The 20,171-nt window shown below is 36.3% G+C and overlaps 1 protein-coding gene across 35 annotated transcripts in view; it reads left to right on the top strand.

Moving 5' to 3' along the window:
- Positions 1-261: 261 nt before the first annotated feature.
- Positions 262-20,171, top strand: part of rims2a (regulating synaptic membrane exocytosis 2a) — a 188,248-nt gene continuing 168,338 nt past the window's right edge. For 18 of the 35 annotated variants that reach the window (XM_089117958.1, XM_089117956.1, XM_089117944.1 and 15 more), the window contains exons 1-2: positions 262-483; positions 914-1,074. In XM_089117958.1, coding sequence (XP_088974084.1) covers positions 929-1,074 — 146 coding nt within the window. In that variant the 5' untranslated portion in view covers positions 262-483; positions 914-928. The remainder of the gene's footprint in view (positions 484-913; positions 1,075-20,171) is intronic. The other 17 variants (XM_089117965.1, XM_089117959.1, XM_089117954.1 and 14 more) reach the window with 3 other exon arrangements.

The raw sequence follows: 20,171 nt of genomic DNA, 5'->3' as shown, positions 1-20,171 counted from the left end.
GGGAAACTTAATAATCTACAAATAGCCTACCTATCATTTCCTGGCATTCAATGAGAAAAATATTTAGTTCCTGAATATCAATTATGCAACGCTGACGTCAAGTGCATCCGTTCCAATGCCGAACAAAATGGTTTTAAATATCAAATATACCGTGCTGACGTCGAGTTTCGTTCCAAATCGAACGTTTCATCATGAATATTAACATTCAAGCCCTCGCCATAGCACGATTGGTAAAACGGTAAAGCCTTCGCCGGGCATCTTTGCTCCGCCCACACTCTTCCAATTGGGATTCTCTGTCGCTGCATCCATTTTTGTGTGTTTGGGATATCTTCAAGAATTACCAAACCTGGAGGAAAGCGAGGTACCGGAGCAGAGGGACACAAAAGGGAAGCAAACATTTATTATGAGATGCAAAAGAACTTTTCCAGGACGATGACAGCGATGGGTTAGACAGGATTGAACAGGATGATGGCCAAATAAAAGGCAAGAGGCGCTTTCACATCCTCACTGAGATCTGGAATAACATCAGAGATCTGCTATTTTATTCATAATGCATCGATGCTTTATTCGTTTTCTTTTTGCATTGAGGAAGAGGATTGCGTGAATTTCAATAGCCATCACCTTTAAATGGACCAGCTGTATCCATTCTTCTATTGCTCATAGAATGATTGATCTAATGCTGTAAAATCTACCTTATTTATAGTCTATGGGCTTGCATTGTTATCATTGCAATAGCTGTATAATAACTTAACCTCTGCCATAGTGTTGTAAAACACCATAACGGTCATCAGAGATGCTGCTGTGGTGGGTTATTATAATGCTTTGATTCCCGAGCAACCAAAAATGCACTGATGATTGATCAAATAGACCTTGCATTCATCATGGATTAAGTCTGGTTATTGATCTTCTTCAGCATCGGCGTGTAAAGATGTCTGCTCCAGCCGGGCTCCACGGCGGGCCTGTCCTGCCGGAGATGCCGGACCTGAGCCACCTCACCGAGGAGGAGAGGAAGATCATCCTCGGTGTCATGGACAGGCAGAAGAAAGAGGAGGAGAAGGAGCAGTCCATGCTGAAGTAAGAGCTTTATGGAATCTATATGTGAAAAGGAAATATATCTCGAGCTGATTGAGAGGGAATGAGGCGTGTGAACGATCCCTCGTTGGATTTGAAACATTGAGCCCGTGTGTTGGAGGTTTAGAATCACACTTGTGTTTATTAGTCATATGGAGATCAGGCCTATGCTTCATTCTCAGCTGTGGGATTGTATTATGCGCCATTTTGCCTTAATATAAGTTTCCAGTTCATAATGACAGCTCATAGTAGAATAGCACGCTATTGCGGTTTAATCGATGTGAATATCTGATGTTGTTTTGACCCGAGCGTTGAGGCTGCGGCGCCAGAGATTTCAGCACGACGGCGCTGTCCACTGGCTTACAGACCCATTCAATGCCGTTCTGGTTCTTGAAACATGGAAAATTTAAAGTTGTTTTCGGTATAATTGCGAATTTTTTAATTAAATGCTATTATATTCCCTTATTGGCTGGATTTTTCCAGAAATATGTTCTCAGGCATGTTTGCGGATGTTTAGGAACTGGAAAAAATGGTTCAATAAAGCGGGTTTTTTTGATGCCAGGGACTGCTCAAATATTTTAACTTGTTAGAAACTTTGTCTCTTTACAGTGTTAAGCCAACTATATATTATAATGTATAAAGGTCTGTTTATACTGCATAAGAGAAATAGGGGAGAGACGTACACTTTTTGACTTTGCTAGTTTGTGTAAATCTGCTTAGGGTTTAGAGATTTTTTTCCCCCACATTAATTTACCACATGTCTAGTAAAATTATGTGGTTTTGTTTTATTAATACAGTGTATAATTTTTTCTTGATTTACCCTGAAAGAATGGAAGTGAAATGTGACAACATGCCCCATAGGTGGGGTACATTGTAACATCACCATACACAGCTAGCATAGTTCAAAACAAAATAATAGTTAATCATTTCTGACTCTCATCGACATTAAACATTGACTCTCAGTCTTTATTTACACGTTTCTCTTGTTTTCTCAATAGAATTCATAAAAGTATAGAATATATTAGCATATTTCTAATAGGGGCACATTGTAACGCAGTGTTACAACATGCCCCAACTGCACAACTGGGGTTTAAACCCTACTAGTGTCTTCTGCTAGTTAGCGAAGCATTAAAGAACTATATCAACTGTTAAACAACAGATTGGAGATTAAAATAATATCAGATTTGTCTAATTTTAAATAAACACAAAAAATAGAGATGAAAAATTAACTTAAGAAATGTACTTTTGCTATGGTTAAATAAATGTTCAGTGATATCTTACAAAGATTTCGGAATTTTGGCGCAATTTTTTCTCTGTATTGTATATTTAAATGGCAACTAGTGAATACACCAAGTTTCGTCATGCGTGTAAGTATTTAAAACAAGTGTGTTACAACTAGCCCCGCGTTACGTTGTGCCCCGCGCTCCCCTATATGTGTGACATTTTAGTAACAACATAAAATGTAAACATTGCTTGAAAAATGAAGCGATTTGGCTACCTTCTGTCAAAGTAACATTATGTATATATGAATTAAATGATTCATATAAATGGGGAAAGTTGCTTTTAAAAGTATTGCATTACAATATTGGGTTATTCCCTAAAAAACAAACTAATTGCGTTACTTTTTATGTAATGTAATTTTGCATAAATTTTTCTTGTATCGGCTGAGCTTGCTTGTTTGTTTTTTAATAACAAAAAAACCTTCTACTTTTGGCAAATTTAAAGACCTTTTCACACCAAAAGTGAAATAAGTGAATAAAACACGCCTGTACAGTATAAGACGCAGCTCGAACAAACCCTTCAGCTCGGCTGACATTCTGGGTTGCAGAAGAATAACATGCAGGAGAAGAAAACAAAAAAGAAGCACAAAATGTGAATCCATTTTTGCTTATTTTTGTCATTTTTATTTCGTTGTAAATTTTAAAGTAATATGTTACTTTAGGTAATTGAAAAAAGGTCATTTGATTATGTAACTTGTTACTTGTATTGCGTTACACTCAACGCTGGTAATGACACATACATGTTATAAAACACATCAATTTATAGTGCGATATGCAAACGAACATGAACATTAGTTTCTTTAATCTAAAGACCTGATTTGTTTATTATTATTATTAGTATTTTTTTGTGATAAATATATAGTTGATCAGCGTTAAGTCAGTGATTAGTTGAAAATGTTTATGTTTGCAATTTCTTAATGCCTCTCAAAATAAGGTAATATTTTTAAGGCTAATTTTGGTTAATGACTTATCTGATTTCCCCCAGCTAGTGATTTGGTAGCAGTGAGCAATAAATGTATATGCACAAACTCTATGATTCAAACAGGAAATATGAGCAACCGACTTTTTTTGTGAGGGTGTGGAGACGTGCTTCTATCATTAGGTAAATATTAACACTGCAGCATGGAAATAGGGCCGATTCCGTGCAATAAGTGAAGTAAACATGAGTCACAGACGTAAAGCCGAATGCCACCTCGTTGCTGGTGTGTGTGTGCTTTAGGTGAGTCACTTGATCCCTCCCTCTTAAACTCACATCCACCATTCATAGTTTGGAGAGAGCGAGAGGGATGTGCTGATGTCACATAAGGGAGGGTGATGGTTGGTTAGCATCAGTGTGGACGCAGTCACGAGGCCTCTGATCTTTTCTAGAGTAGTGTGCAAACGGCCGGTGTAGAGTTACACAACAACACGGCGGCTTGTTGGCCCCTGACTGTTACTTATACTGAACAGTGAATGTGCAGAGCTGCTGCCCGTGTCATGTGACTCTAGGCCTGATCACATTCTCATCGCTGGTCCACAAGGCCATGCCTTCATTTGTGTTATTCAAAAGGGTCATATCATCATAATTTGCATAATTAAAAACTCAGTTCCCAAACCCTGCTGTAGTTCTCAGATAATCTTTGGTTAGCTTAAAATGAAAATTCTGTCATCATTTACTCACCCTCAAGTTGTTGTAAACCTGTATGAGTTTCTTTCTTCTGCTGAACACAAAGGAAGATATTTTGAAGAATGATTGGAACCAAACAGTTGTTTTCTCTGTAATGATTGGCGATGAACTGCATAGGAACTAAACATGGGTGTATTTCCCGTACAATGACACATCTCGCTGCTGAACTAGTGCAATGCATTGTTTAAAATCAATTAGAAATCAACTTGCTGGTCCTGACTGTTTCCCAAAACCATATCGTCGCAAATTTGTCATTCTTCGGATTCAATCAGAGTATGCTTTAAATCTCTTGACAAACTTCGTGATCCCATGTTTCAAACTTTAGTTAGTGTGTAATGTTGTTGTTGGTGTATAAATAATATCTGTAAAATTATAAAGCTCAAAGATATTTTATTTATGGCCCATTTGGACTACATCCCTCTACTTCCTTCTTTAATCACGTCAGTAGAACAGTTTTTTTTCCTAACGTTCGCCCACAGGAATGCTCCCTCAACTTGTGAACTTCTTATTACTGTGTTTATTCAGCTCTTAAGGTGATTTTCTGAAGTAAAACTGACACTTCATCTTTTGTGTGATGTACAATAAACTTTATTAAACTCATCAGGATATGTTTGATCATCATTCGGACCTGGTCCGAAATAGAGCATGACCGATAAAGGATTTTGAAGGCCGATACGATACAAATATTTTTGGGTTTTAAAATCCGATATTCCGATATATCGGCCGATATTTTATTTATTTATTTGAAACTGGACATGATAGTCACAAATTTTGCCATGCTTATTTGAGTTAAGTGAACTGATGGGGATGTTCTTTTAATTGTTATTCAAGCAATGTATGTCTCGTGACCAACTCAACGAGTGTTGCCAACAGGAACGGTGTAGAGTGCCCTCTGGTGGACAAACTATACTACTCCAACACTCATGACATGGTTCAAGCGTGTTTCGTCCATTTTTATTTTATTTTTGAAATATTCATTTATCGGCCATTATAACTGCCGATACCGATAGTTTGGAAAATGCCTAATATCGGCCGATAATATCGGTCTGCTGATATATCGGTCTGGCTCTAGTCCGAAACTATTATAATAAATAATGGATACATGCAAGCAGACGACAAATAGGTTATAATAACCGTAATTAAACTACTAAACTATACCTGTTCCATCTCTATACAGCACTCTGACTCTGTCGGCATTATTGTCCGACTCGAAATGAACACCGTTACTGAGAGTTTCTGATATTATCACCATTCCGTGATATGAAATTGTCCTGAGAGACTGAGCACGAGCTCATGAAGCTCCGCCCCCTGTACCGGCAGCAGCAGCTTATTAGCATTTAAAGGGCACACACTAAAACAGTGCGTTTTTCTGAAACATGCTGTAAAAAATACACTTTCAGGGGACATCAGAGACTTATTTTACATCTTGTGAAAAGGGGCATAATACGGGACCTTTAAAGACATAAATTTGTATATATTCTAAATAAAAAATATAGATTGTGCTTAATCTCAGCTTACCCCAGGCTGATTTTTGCTCCTTTCAGAAGGTTGCAAAGCACAAGATTTGACAGATTTGACCACTATACTCTTAATTAGTCAGTATGGTAATAGATACGACAGATAGATAGTTTCTGTCATACTTCCTCCTTGCCATGATGCTTGGGAAATGTGGCCAATCATAATTGTGTTAAAGCATCTTTCCGATTTTGTGGAAGTTCTGAACGAGCCGTTTTTGTAGCTTAGTTTCAATAAAAGCTCTTCTGCACTGGGAACAAAGTTCACAGGATGTTTTCATGCATCATATTTGCTCATTAGCATGATGGTTCTGGAATTAGATGTTGTCTAGTCAAGTTGGTAATGGAGAACAAGCAGGTTGACTGGACATTAATGAGAGTTTTAAGCCTGGTGGTTGCACCATAAATCTCAGCGTAAGCACGGCCACAGGATGTTCCTTTTATTTTTAAAGAGGCATAAACATAAACACACAACAGTGGCTGGAAGCCAGATCAGGGAATCCTGGGAGAATGAAGAGATGAAGAAGGCCTCTGTAGAAGTGCTTGCCAACTTCCTGTCATATTCACTGGATGAGCCACAACGAAATTGAAACAAATCCAGTGAGAGAGTGAGGGAGAGTTTTAGTTGCTGAGAGTGAGAGCATGCCAAGGGAGGTGTTTATAGAGAATGAAAGAGACAGGATGGTTAAGAGATTTGACTGGAGAGCGATTGCATTGAGAGAGAGAGAGTAGTTGTTGCAGATTTGCTGTGTCCAGGGGGTTGCCCCTCTCCCTCTGGGATCACTGAGGCCTATGGGTAAGAGCGAGACCTGTATCACCCTGTGAAATTTAGTGTGCTCAAGTTGACTCGGTCCAAAACAAAAACATGCATCCCGACACGGAATAGAATAACATTAGCATTTTTCCTAAATATCTGCAAACATATGGTATTTTCATGCTTTAGTACAGGCAAAACAATTACATTCACCACCTTTAACATTGCATGAACATGCATTTGTTTTCGAGGCAGACCCTGGACCCACAACTCTTGGGCGTCAACCTGATTGGAACTGCCTATTTGCTTCTAGTGTTTGCCAGTTGAGTTTTATGCACCAGCCAGTCTCTGATTGGACTGTGGGTGTGATGGATGAGGCTGAGACTGTCATTTGCTCACACTGAAATCATTTCCTGTCAGTACTCACACAGGAATCCCTCCTCAAATCCATCTGTACATTCCAACAGTGAGGAACGTTGTGACCAGAATTGTAGTACACATGGCATCCCTCGCTACCATGTAAAAACCTCTGTGAGACCCCCTCCCCCACACACACATCTTGTCGCCCCCGGGGGGACGAGCTGCAGTGAGGCTCAATCCACACTGCAGAAAACACTCCAAATGGCTCCGTCCTGCTCATTAGCGTCTTGCATTAGCGTGCTAGCTGGCATATGCGATGCTAATGGTGGGCTGGTTTGTAAAAACAGCAGTGTTGGTTAACCAAAAGTTGAGGGTGTGTCTTTTTAGCTCTGTTCCAAAACCTAGTGAGCTGCCTTATTAGCCTTGATACAGTATAGCTGTCTTCTAAGATAGCTTTCTATTTGTTCTATACTGATCTGTAAAACCAAAAAGACTGTTTAAATATGAATCGGGTGTGTGAACGAACGCACAGATGCCTAGCCTACTGTTACAGACGAAATAGATTATAAAGTTTTTACTATAAAATAGACATCAAATAATAAGCTTTAGTTAGACCGTTTCTGCTCATATGAAAAATATATTGTGTTTTGTTAAAAATAAACTAATCAACTGTTATACATTGCAAGCTAATGCAATGCACATATCAAAATAATGAATCCTTAACTTTGAAATATGTATGATAAAATGTAAATCCATGGCCTACTTTAAAAAAATAATACTTTATGTGAAAAAAGAATTTTCTTTTCAAGATGTTTCCAACTCTAACGGTCCAAATAACCTATTTGTCCAGGATTTGTTTCCAGGTATGACTAAAAATGGGTTTTTGACTTTCATTTTTATATATATATACAGTATATATATATATATATATATATATATATATATATATATATATATATATATATATATTTGTTTTGTCCTTTCTGGATTAAGTATTTCATTTTATTGACAAACATCAAGACCCTAAAATGTATTTATGAATGCATGTGAATAATCAGAAAGTTCAAGATATGGGGGTTAGAAAATGTTTATATTTATATCATTTTATGTAGTTAATCAATATCACACGAAGAGTGCCATTTCAGTTTTTCTCCTCCAAAAATCAGCATGATTGAAATGTGATATTAAGTTGCTACAACAGTTTAATAAACAATAATTTAATTACAACTACAAAATGTTATGCAGAATGCTCTAATGCTGTAATTCTGTTCTGCAGAATATAGTTTTATATATGAATGAATAATAGCCTATAAAGAATCTTTGCGCCAAAAGGGTTCTTTCTTGTCATTATAGAACCTTTTTTAGCATAAAAGGTTCTTTTGGAGTTGAGTAAAGAACCCTATACTTCATATATATAGAACCCCTTTTTTCCTAAGAGTGTAGATATACACTGTATGCTTATGTGTGCACTAGATCCAGGAAACATTTGTTGACTCATCAGTAAAACAGAATAAATGACCTCAAACTAACATGCTGTGATACGCAGTGTATGAGTAAATCAGAAGTCAGCCAGTTTCCTGTGCAGCGGAAGCGCCCAGCGTGAGTATAGTACACAGAGCGCTACGTCACAGCGCTGAGAAACCCAACAGTTCTGCCCTGCTATTGCATAATACTGACCCGGCCGGCACACTGGGAAACATGGAGAGTGTGCAGCGTTTAAACCAGTCGGCCTTTATGTTTCTCAGTTTGCTTTACATTTATGGACATGTAGAGTCTTTGTGTTTCTGTAAAACCCCATAGTCTACTTAAACAGACAGGCTACTACTTAAAGAGAGTCAGCGGGAAATAATAATTCTGACAACATTTAAAGCTTTTCACACTAAGAACATGCACTGTAAAAAATATTGTTGGTTTAACTTAAAAAAGTAAGTAAGTTGCCTTAATTTTAAGTTGATTGAACTGGAAAAAGTGAGTTAATAATACAATGGAGATTGATTTAATCATCAGAAACTCAAAATAATAAGTTATCTGGACGAAATAAATTATTTAAGTTGATTTGACAAAAGAAAAAAAGTTGTAACAAATCTTGAAAATATTTTTTTTACAGTGTACAAATGCAGTTCTAAAAATAGTCCACACCACAACTATATTGATAATGATAAAGAGGAGTGATATCTCTGGATTCACTTTCTGAATGAATTTTCCTAGCTGATAAACAATTAAAATAGCCAATCAATTGACGACAGCCAATCAAAATCCATCCTGCTTTAAAGAGCTTGAGCATTTAAAGCTACAGATGCCTCATTATAAACAGAACATTTTCATACGATGGTGTGAACGCTTATATAGTTATCTTTATAGTAGGGCTGTCGCATCCAAAATAAAAGTTTGTGTTTACATAATATATGTGGGTGCACCGTGTATAATAATTTTATATATATATATATAAACACACACACATGCATGTATATTATAAGAAAAAAAATATTTATATATTAAATATTTATATATAATATAAATTATATTTAAATCTATATACAGAATATACATGAAAATATTTCTTAAATATATACAAGCATGTTTGTGTATTTATATATATAAAATAATTATACACAGTGCACCCACATATATTATGTGAACAAAAACTTTTATTTTGGATGCGATTAATCGCGATTAATCGTTTGACAGCCCTACTTTACAGTTATCGTTCTTGGTGTGAACGGGCCTTTACTTACCCTCATGTTCAATCTCCAAAAATGACAAAAAGCCCCATAAAAGTTGTTCACATGACTTATTCACAATATTCAGAAATCTTCTGATACAATAGTTTAGAGTGCAGAAGTTAATGAAATTGAAGTAATTGTTTTCTGTAGCTCTTAAATCTCATTTGCACACCGATAGACACCAGAAGTGAAATGACTTTGTTGACTTCTTTGAGCATGTCAAGAGAATGGTAGTGAAGCAGGTCTTGTGTGTGCTGGACAGTCGAAATGAGTGCAGAAATGTGAGAGTGTGATGTGGCACCGGTTCATCTGAAGTTGATTGCATGCAAATCCTGAAGAGCCTCACGTTATTCACGGACGACTATAAATAGCTTTGGACTGAAGTCGCTCTCTCTTTGCTCTGGTGGGTTAGTAGAAGTACTAGCAGTCAGATCACATTGCATTAGGCAGCAGTCACCTCCCATGATGCCACAGAATTACTGTTTGATAAAGAGATGTCAAACACACTCGGGTGATACTTTAAACATCGCTTTAGAGTTTAGACCGAACGGGTTGCCTTTTTAGAGTTATGTTTGGAGTTTGGTCCTCATGATGCTTACTTTAAGTGTCCACTAGCATGGAGTGAGCAATGTACTCTCAATGGGAGCTGTGTTGCAGTTGCAGGGGATTGTGGGAATGGTAGAAGAAGCAAGGGGTGTGAGTGTTTATCTACACTACAGTTTAAAAGTTTGGGGATGGTAGGATTTTTTAATGATTTTGAAACAAGTCAAGAAGGCTGCATTTCAAAACTGTACTGTGATATTTTTTATATATATATATATATTTCCAGGGCTCCAGACTAACTTTTCCACTGGTTGAACTGGTGCTACCAACTTTCTCAGTTGGTCTTTTGATGTTTGCTTAGGAAACCCCCCTGTCATTGTTTATGCAATATCTAATCAGATCAAATACACAATTTGACATGCATTTAGTGAGCTCACATGTTCCTGTGATGGCCACACAGGGGATTACCATCTCTATAATAATAGGATGAAAATCTGCTTATCTTTAAAAACAAATGGGTTCATGGAATATCAACAGTGTGACCCACATGCAGCTTGTTTATTTAGAGGTTGTACTGTTGAGATTTAGTACCTGTTCTTTCTGAAATGGTTGGTTTATATATACACGCTAACTAGCACACTATAATAATAATAATTCATAATAATAATTAACTATAACTATAATATAATAATTATTATTATATACAATTATTATTAATTATTATTATATTATATAAAATATAATATAATATATAATTAACTATAATTCTGCTTGGTGCTTTAGGTTATTTGAGTATAGTTGTGTTCACACAAAAGACTAAAAGATAAACAATGAACTCTGTCAATGTTCAGAAATGAAAAAAAATCTGACATTATTTAATCACCATCAAGTTGTTCTAAACCTGTATGAATTTCTTCTTTTGAACACAAAATAAGATATTTTTGAGGAATCTCGGTAACCAAACAGTTGATGGGCCCCATTGACTTCCATAGTATTTTTTCCCCCATAGAAGTCAATGGGGCCCATTAATGTCTGGTTACCCATATTCTTAAAAATATCATCTGCTGTGTTCAGCTGAAGAAAAATAAAATCATACAGGGTTGGAACAACTTAAGGGCGAGTAAATGATGACCGAATTTTCAATTTTTGGCGGAGTATCTCTTTAAAGGCACAAAGCCATGAACCTTGTCTAGTGACTAGTTCTTCCCTAGAAATGCGCAATGTTGCACAGCCTAGCTGTTAACCTGTAAACATGACTGTAAACAGTTTAACTTTGTGCATCTGGACACTGGAATTGTGAGTGTTTATTTCAGCAGCTCTTGCTATTTTGGTGGACATGTATCAGATGGTCAGTGGGCGGTCAGTCTGAGATTAGATTGTGCTGGTCTGTGACTCTGTAAGATCAGATTCAGCACCCTGGACAGCAGCACTGAGAGCTTTACTTACCCTCATGTCTCCAGTAGAACATAAATGAAGATATTTTCAGAAAACTATGCTCGTACAGTAGAAGTCAATAGAAACCAATGTTGGTGTTGTTTGTATTCTGCAATTCTGCGAGTGGGTAAAAGGTGACTGAACCTTCATTTTTGGTTATTACAACCTTTATTATTCCAACAGAGATAAATAAAGAGAGCTTATATATGTGGATTTATTTTTACAAGAAAGATAACATTTGGGAATGGCAACTGCTTTTTACAGTAAATGAATAAAACGACAATACTGGCATCATTTACTCACCCTCATAGTTTTCCAAATTTCGTAGTTTTATGGACAACTTACTGTCACGATTTGGTCTGGTCTCGGTCACGTTTCATGTTCATGTCATGTTCCATGCCTGTCCCAGTTTGTCTTGTGATCCTGTCATGTGTTTTGTCATTGGTTAATCGTCTGTTCATTGTTCTCGGGTGTCCCTTGTCTTGTCATTAGTCTGTGTATTAAGTCCTCACATGTACACATGTATGTTTGCCATTATTGTCTTTATGAAGTTTTGTTCAACTGTACCACTGTTTGGTAGATTTATGGGCACGTTTATGTTTTGCTTTAAGTTCATGCCACGCTATGCTTTTGTTTTGAGTTCATGCCACCCCATACTTTAGTTTGCTTTTGTTTGTAATAATTTGCTCTTGGGTTCTCTCTACAACGTACCTCCAGTGTGGATCCCTTACACTTACATGCTGCCTTTATGGTGCTTTTTAATTATTAGGATTCTCCTACATTTTAGGTGATAAACAAAATCAATTTAAAGGCGTAATATTGAACTCTTATTCAACTCTAAGAGAACATTTAAAGGGATTCATTTAGTCGGTCACTCTTCTTCCAATCTTAATCAGTGAAAGGTTGCTAATGGGATGCCATGTTAAAATGATAAGACTTTTTTTTGTTTATGGGTGTTCTGTTGCTTTAAATCTGTGGTTCATGTGTATTTGCGTGCCTGTTTTTGCTGTGATGGTTGACTGCTCATGTAGGATGGATTCTACTTTGGATATCATTTCTTTGGGAAATGATAGGTGTCCTATGTCTGACTGATCCGATCGGATTTGGTAACCATACTAATGACTTTTTGGCTCAGTTGTTTTAGTGTGTGTGTGTGTTTGTGGCCACATTAACACAAGTGTTAAGCACGCTGACAGCGTTTAACTTACTTCCTGGCTTGTTCTGGACAGAGACAGGAAACTGCGCTCTCCAACAATACTGGAGTATCCATTACCGCTCTATTGTTAGTCATGTTGGCTATTATTGTAACTTACTCTTAAGAGATCCCTCATCCTCCCCCCACCCACAGGCATGACAACAGCACATCACATGGGTAATACGGATATACAGAGCAGAGTAACCACAGGTTTAGATTATAACACGTCACGTTCAACTAACTTTTGACAACCACAATGACAACCTTTCAATATTTTTCCTATTTAAAACTTGACTCTTCCATAATTACGCGATGACTACACAAACTTAGTCCCGGTCACGTTGGAAGCTGGGGACTATTTTCAGGCACTGCGTCATAACATCGTGCCTGCTGCACTCATGGTACGGCAGTGAAGTTTCCTGATTATTACGCAGGAATGAGAGTATAGTTCCTAGTCATATCAGCCTAGAAAATCGCAACTTTACATTTTCCGCCTGTCTTAGTGCACGATGTAACTATAGAAGAGTCAAGTTTTAAATAGGAAAAATATCAAAACCCTTCGGTCATTTTTTTTCGGAGAAATGCTAATGGTCTTGTGCACTTAAAGGGGTCATGAACTGGCTTTTAAAATGTTATTATATTGTTGTCTGAGGTCAACTTAAGACGTTCGCTTGGTTTTTGCATTCAAAAACATCAAAATGAATAAGTAATAGGCTATTTTGTACCCAAGTTGTGAGCCTTCCTGAAAAACGGTCTGTTTTTTATGGACGTCTCGCACTGAAGACTTGGAAATAAACGCCCACTGCTGTGAGTGGATAACAATTTTGCATATTATAATGAGTTTCACTCACCCGTCGGTGTACGTGGGGGAAAACGTCCAATGTTGTCAAATGGCAACCGGATTCGCCCATACATGTTCAACCAATACATGTCCATACATGTTCCAATATAGACGGCACAGCACCGTTCTTTACTCTTAATCGGTCTGCAAATCCAGTCTTGTTTACAAAACAATCCTCAGTGAAATGAAGCGAACAGACGGCGATGTTTTACCTCATCAGCTGGAACGTCATTAAAAATAAAGTTTATCCATAATCCAGAGGAAGTTTATGCAGAGACTGTCTTCTTCCACAACCAGGCACTGCACAATATTCTGTATTGCTCGTTAGATCGATCCGGTTTGTCATCACGAGGTAGGCATGTATGTTAGGCTAGTTAGCTATGCGTGTAATGCGCGAATCGGTGGGCGGGGCTAAACCGGCCGTGTTAAAGTAGGTGTTGATCTTCTTCTGCGGGGGTGGTGTTTTAACCCCTTCGACGTCATAGTTCCCCACTTTTAAAAACGAGACGTTTTCAGAGGCTGGTGTAAATAAAAGCTTTTATTGGACTAACAAGGACGTTTTCAGTTCTGAAACTTACAGGATATTCTTATAATATGATGACCTCTTTGATGTCAAAAGCTCAAGGAAAATTTGATTTCTCAGTTCACCACCGCTTTAAATTATGTATGCTAAGCTATGCTAAAAGTGGTACCGCCAGAACCGGAGGTCGGCTGAATGGATTCAAAAAAGGTAAAACTCTGGGTGAGTTGTAAAATGAGCCCATTTCCAAAAAAAGTGGAGTATCCCTTTAAAAACAGCACAAATTAGTGTTGTACCTTGACAGCGTTTTATGTTTGCCCCATTTTCAGTTTTCATTTGGCATTTACACGTTAGTTATCTTGATTGTTTGTGTTTAGGTTCATGTTGCAACATCTGCTTACGGATTTGAAAAGTGAATGTGCGTTTCTGAAAGCTGGATGTATGGGGTGGTGCTAAATGTGAGGAGGGATTTAAAGCTGTCACTCAAAGGTTAACAAGGGTCTTCTGCGACCAATCACGGCACTCCCAGCTCAAATGAGATTGCTTTTTGATCCAGATGCCACTGCGGAACCGATGACAGCTGGAATCGAGAGCTCCCTCAGTGCTAATCCTCTTTTAAAGGGAAATGTGTTCAAGGGAGGCACTTCCCCTGCCTCCCTGCTGAATGGTCCTAATGAACAGGTGTCTGTCGCTATGATGGACCGCCTTGAACCCGGCTGCTATTTCAGGCATCACTGTGTGTGTGTGAGGGCAGGGCGAGCTGTAAAGTTAGCTTGCTTTTTGCTCAAGAACTGGCTTTGCGCTTGCATGCGGTCACGCTGTGTTCCAAAACCCGACCTAGGGAGCGTTTTAAGGTTCCAAATGTTGGCAACTTAATTATGATGCTGCCCTTTGATTGCAAAGAATATAATCCCATAATGCTTTGCAATAAGCTCAGTGATAAAAAAAATAGATGGTGGGCAAAATGTCAATTTTAAATATAATTGATTAAATGCTAACATGCATCAATTAGCTCCCTCTGATTGGAATCTGACCTTTTCACAGACTGTTAGAACATGTTTTATTAACATAGTAAATCTAGCAAAGTTTTTCTTATATTTATATACACTATACTTTGTGTTACAAATTACATGACAGAAAACTAGTTGATTTTGCTGCATGAGAGTTTCTAATAAAACAAGCTGTGGGAGTGATGGCGAATTTGACAATCTCTCAATATTTAGAAAATTCATAGAAATGCTATTGCAGATTTTTTTCTTTTACTGCTGGAGAAAATGGGAATGTAAAATACAAAAAAAAAATTGTCTTATTTTCCAGTACAAACATCTAAATATTCCTGAATCAAGATGAATTTTCTTGAAATACAAAATGTCTTAAGATACTGTATTATGAGCCAGATTTACTAAACGGGGCAAATTAGCATGATGGCTTTATTTCCAAAAAGCGTCGATGGGAGTTGAAAGTTCTGACTGCGCGTGATCTACTGACGATGTGCAAATTAAAGAACACGTCATTTCCGTAATGCACAATGCATCTACCAATTAGCATCTGGTCTAAGCCATGCTTTTTTTTCTGGGCAGTAAATAATGGCACAAATACCATTAAGTTGACGAGTTCAAACATTAGTAAATCACCTTGCATGATTCATTTAAATACACTCCTCATATAAATTTTGCCTCTGAAAGGGAAACTCCTACAAATGCATCTGCAAGAAGGCCAGCTGCAAAAATAACCTTTTCCTGTGCAATTTTTATTCCTGCATGTCTTTAATAAAATCCTGAAAGTATTTTTTAAACGGCACAAGAGGGTTTGCGCTGCCGCGAGCTATTGGTAAATCTCGCCATATTGTTTTTTGAAAAATTAATTAAAATTAAGAGTTTATGGTTAAATCTAGAACAAATATCTGCCTCTGTGCTCAGAAAAATTATCTTTTTTCCCCATTTGAAATACATTTATTTTTCTGACCACATTGGCAGACATGTTTTCTTGTTTTGAGCAAAAAGTCACTTATTTTGATTTATTATTTTTCCTTTCTTCCAGAAAATTAGACTGATTGCCTTAATTCATTTTGCATTTCAAGTAAAAGTATCTTGACTTTCGAATATTTCGATATTTGTACTGGAAGACAAGACAAAAATACTAAGGCAAAACAATGGCAACATGCTAAAACTAAACTCTTTTAAAATCATTTGAGACAAGCTCTAGTGTGCGGGTTTTGCTTCGCATGTAAAACTTTCAAAATTGTTCACTTATGAGGCTCAGTTTCTGTTAGGATGCTATAGAGATTATGCAGCAAGACAGCACACAGTGTTTTGGAACATGTCTCTTAAAGGGATAGTTCATTTAATTTAATATTACTCTGATTGTGTTCAGCTGAAAGAAGACACATACACCTATGGCTTGAGGGTGAGTAAATGATGGGATCATTTTCATTCTTGGAAATTTTATTTTTGGATGAACTTATCCTTTAAGGCAACTTGTGTACTGTGTTTATTCAGTGGCGCTCTGTGGTCTCTCAGATGGTACAGTGCAGGTCATGTTGACCTGGCTCTTTCTGGCATGAGATAACACCATTTCTGCTAAGCTCCTGCAGTGATTATGCCACCTGTTGTACACACACACACACACACACATTTCCACATTCATAAAAATCAAGTGGTCTCATACTGTCCCTCCAACTGTCACACACTCATTCACACAATTCTGCAATCTTAAATCTTGTTTTTTAGATGATGTTTTGATCTTTAAAGAAACATTCCTGGCTATTTACATCTATTTGCACATACACTACTGTTCAAAAGTTTGATTTAAAAAAAAAAAAAAAAAGTTTTTGAAAGAAATCTCTCATGCTCACCAAGGCTGCAATTATTTGATCAAAAATGAAGAGTTCAGATGCAAAAGCCTCTAAATGCCATTTGAAATTTTCTTCTAAAATGACCATTTTTATCAAGCTTGTATATTTAAGTTCAGTAATTTCACTTAAATGACAATTAATAGGTAATCTTCATTGCCTATTAATTGAAGACAATTAATAGGTAATCTTCATTGCCATTTAAGTGAAATTACTGAACTTAAATATACAATCTTGATAAAAATGATCATTTTAGAAGAAAATTTCAAATGGCATTTTTTTCAAATTTCAAATGGAACTCTTCAAATACAGTTAAAACAACAGTAATATTGTGAAATATTATTAAAGCTTAACATAACTGTTTTATATTTTAATATTTAATATATATATATATATATATATATATATATATAAGCTGAAGTTTTCCGCATCATTACTCCAGTCTTCAGTGTCACATGATCCTTTAGAAATCATGTGATTTGGTGCTCAATCGTTTTTTTATATAAATGTTGAAAACAGTTGCTGTGATGCTTAATTGTTTTTGTGTGAAAACTGTTATGCATTTTTTTAAGACTTTTTGATGAATAGAAATTTCAAAAGAACAGCATTTATTTGCAATATAAACATTTCAACAACGTAACAATCTTTACTGTAATATTTGATCAATTTAATCAATTGTCCACCAAACGTTTGATTGTTAGTGTACATTTCATATCTATGTACCCAGGGGGAAAATTGGACTTTTTATTCCCTATGTCAAGCATATTTTGCATTATTTATTTCAATTAAAACTGGTATTTTACTGTTAATTTTTAAACTGTGCATGACGCTTGTGGCGTCATAAATGAGTCACCACGACAGTTCTTTTCATGAAATATTGCATTATTTATTATAAATGATTTATCGGTGCACATCATTATATTCTTAAAATTCATGTGTCCTCGTAATGCGCATAGTATATTGCACAAATACTGTAAAAAGAAATGCTACTTTATAAATCATAAACATTACAACATGGCAGGATTTTTCCTTTGATGTGAGGCTTAAGGCTGTGTATGCTGCTGTGTTTTGGTTGCGATGGCATGGCACTGCCAGCCCCACTGACCAGCACAGACTGGCACACTGGCAGCTGTAATTGTAGAGTAATTATGCCCCATGCACAGATTCAGCTCTGTGTTATGTAACAGGACTTTCCTCTTCTGTGCATCGCTGACAGCAGGAGGCCAGTGTGTCCACACGCATACACACACGCTTCATACAGAACAGCTGAAAAAGAGGTCAAATGCATTTCTTTATTTAATTTGTTCTTTGTTTTTCCGCTATGACTATTTTCTACCTACTTTCTGACTTTTTTTTTTTTTTTTTCCTACAGTGCTTCTCATATTTTTATGTAAAATCCTTATGTTGTTATTGGCTTCTTTGCATATGAATGAGCACCTGCGGGTCAGAGTATATTTTAGTGTTAGTTATATACTGTTATAGTTCGTATTCATATTTTGAATTAGCTTTCATTTTTATATTTTTATTTTTCATTTTAATAAAGTTTTTAGTTATTTTGGGTAAACCTTTACAAATAGGTTTCTTTTGTTAACGTGAACTATCAATGAATACTATCAATTCTTCTACAGTATTTATTAATCTTAGTTAATGTCAATATCAACATGTTTTTAAAATCGATAGTTTTATCTGTGAACTAACATGAACATGTTGACATGAAACATTGACATCAATGTTTTTATTAAAATATAATAAAATTGTAAAAATAGACTATTTTTATAGACTACTATTATTATTATAGACTACTAAATAGACTACTATTAAAAATGTAAAAATATAGTCTCATAGTTAGTTCATGTTAACTAATGCATTAATGTTAACTAATGAGACCTTATTGTAACGTTTTACCAAAATTGTATGTACTTTTTATTACTATTTAGGTTCACTTTAGTTTTTATTTATTTCCTGTAATTGTAGTGCTTTTACTTCAACCAATGCAGCATTTTTCTTTTTCTTTTTTTTTTTTTGGAATCTAATTTTATTTTATTGCAGCTTTAATTCAATTAACAACAATATTTTGAGTAGGTTTAGCTGTAGCATGTGTCACAAAGACATCTCAAACAATGTCATATTTGCATTAAAAATGTCATAACTGAGCGAATGACACTTAATGACAGTTGTCACAAACATGCATAAACCCTCCTTCATATTCATAACATAGGTCATGATTATGAAGGTGTCATGTTAGTCTCATGCACACCCCTTCAAGTAAAGTGTTACCCAAACATTTTTATTTTTGCTGGCAGTCTGAATTTGGTCCCTAACATCTTAATGGACAGTTCAGGGAATCAGGTCCAGTTCAGAACAGGGAATGTTTCCACAACTTTCACTGTTTTGTCAAGGTTGTCAAGATAAAACGTTCGGTAATACTTTAGTTTAGTTTTCTCACTTGTAAGTTGCTTTTTAGCATGCATTTTACTAGGATATTGGCTGTTTGTATAAAGCACATATTAATGCATTATTCTGTATGACCATATTCTACATCCCTTGATCCTTCCACATAACTACCATACAAACTAATAAGCAGTAATTTTAGTTTATTGAGGGAAAAGTCAGAGTTAATAGTTGATATATTGAGAATTGGACCTAAAGTGAACCAAACATTCTTTAAATAACATACAGAATGTTCTTTTAACATCATTAATATCTGATGCCTTCTCTTGAAACATTTTTAAAACAACATTGTACTTGATGAACGTTAATTTTAATCTTCTTGGAATTTTACAAATAGTGCTGTAGATGTTGTAGATGCATTTCTCATTTAGTTTTCTACAAAACGGCCACAGATGGAGCTGATGGACGTCAAGTTGAAAAAATAAGCATGAATACTCCTTTAAGAGGACTGTGCTGAGACTGATGGTGAGATGTGGGGTGTATTATTTAAAGTGATGAGTCAGCTCTCATTCTATAGCTGTCACATCAATGAGGCCTGTGTCTCCACCTCCACTCAAGAGCGCCGAGATACTGAGAGAATAGAGAGGGATGAGGAGGAGCGAGGACAGTCATTTGAGGTTAAATTAACAGTCTGAGAACAGCTCAGAAAGAGGGTAATTTGGTAAGAACATCACGCAATACTTGCGAGTCACGGCTCAACTAGTGCAGATTTTCTGCGAGTTATTGTGGGATTAGCTTCAACCCAATGGGTTACCTAATGCGTGACTGAAATCAAAGGCAGCTTGCTTGCCATCCATGGTATATTTATGATATATATATATATATATATATATATATATATATATATATAATCCTGCTACGCTGAGACTGCCACACTTTTGCAGAGGTTGGCATCTTTTCCTTAATAGAAGACATCTGACCATTAGAGGGCAGTGTCACACTGTTTCAAAGAAAATCTAACCATATTT

Source organism: Pimephales promelas, chromosome 12, assembly GCF_988280905.1.
Source record: "Pimephales promelas chromosome 12, fPimPro1.hap1.1, whole genome shotgun sequence".
In the NCBI taxonomy this organism is placed as follows: Eukaryota; Metazoa; Chordata; class Actinopteri; order Cypriniformes; family Leuciscidae; genus Pimephales; species Pimephales promelas.
The sequence above is the reverse complement of the archived record's forward strand: the minus strand, read 5'-3'. Positions and strand labels throughout refer to the sequence as shown.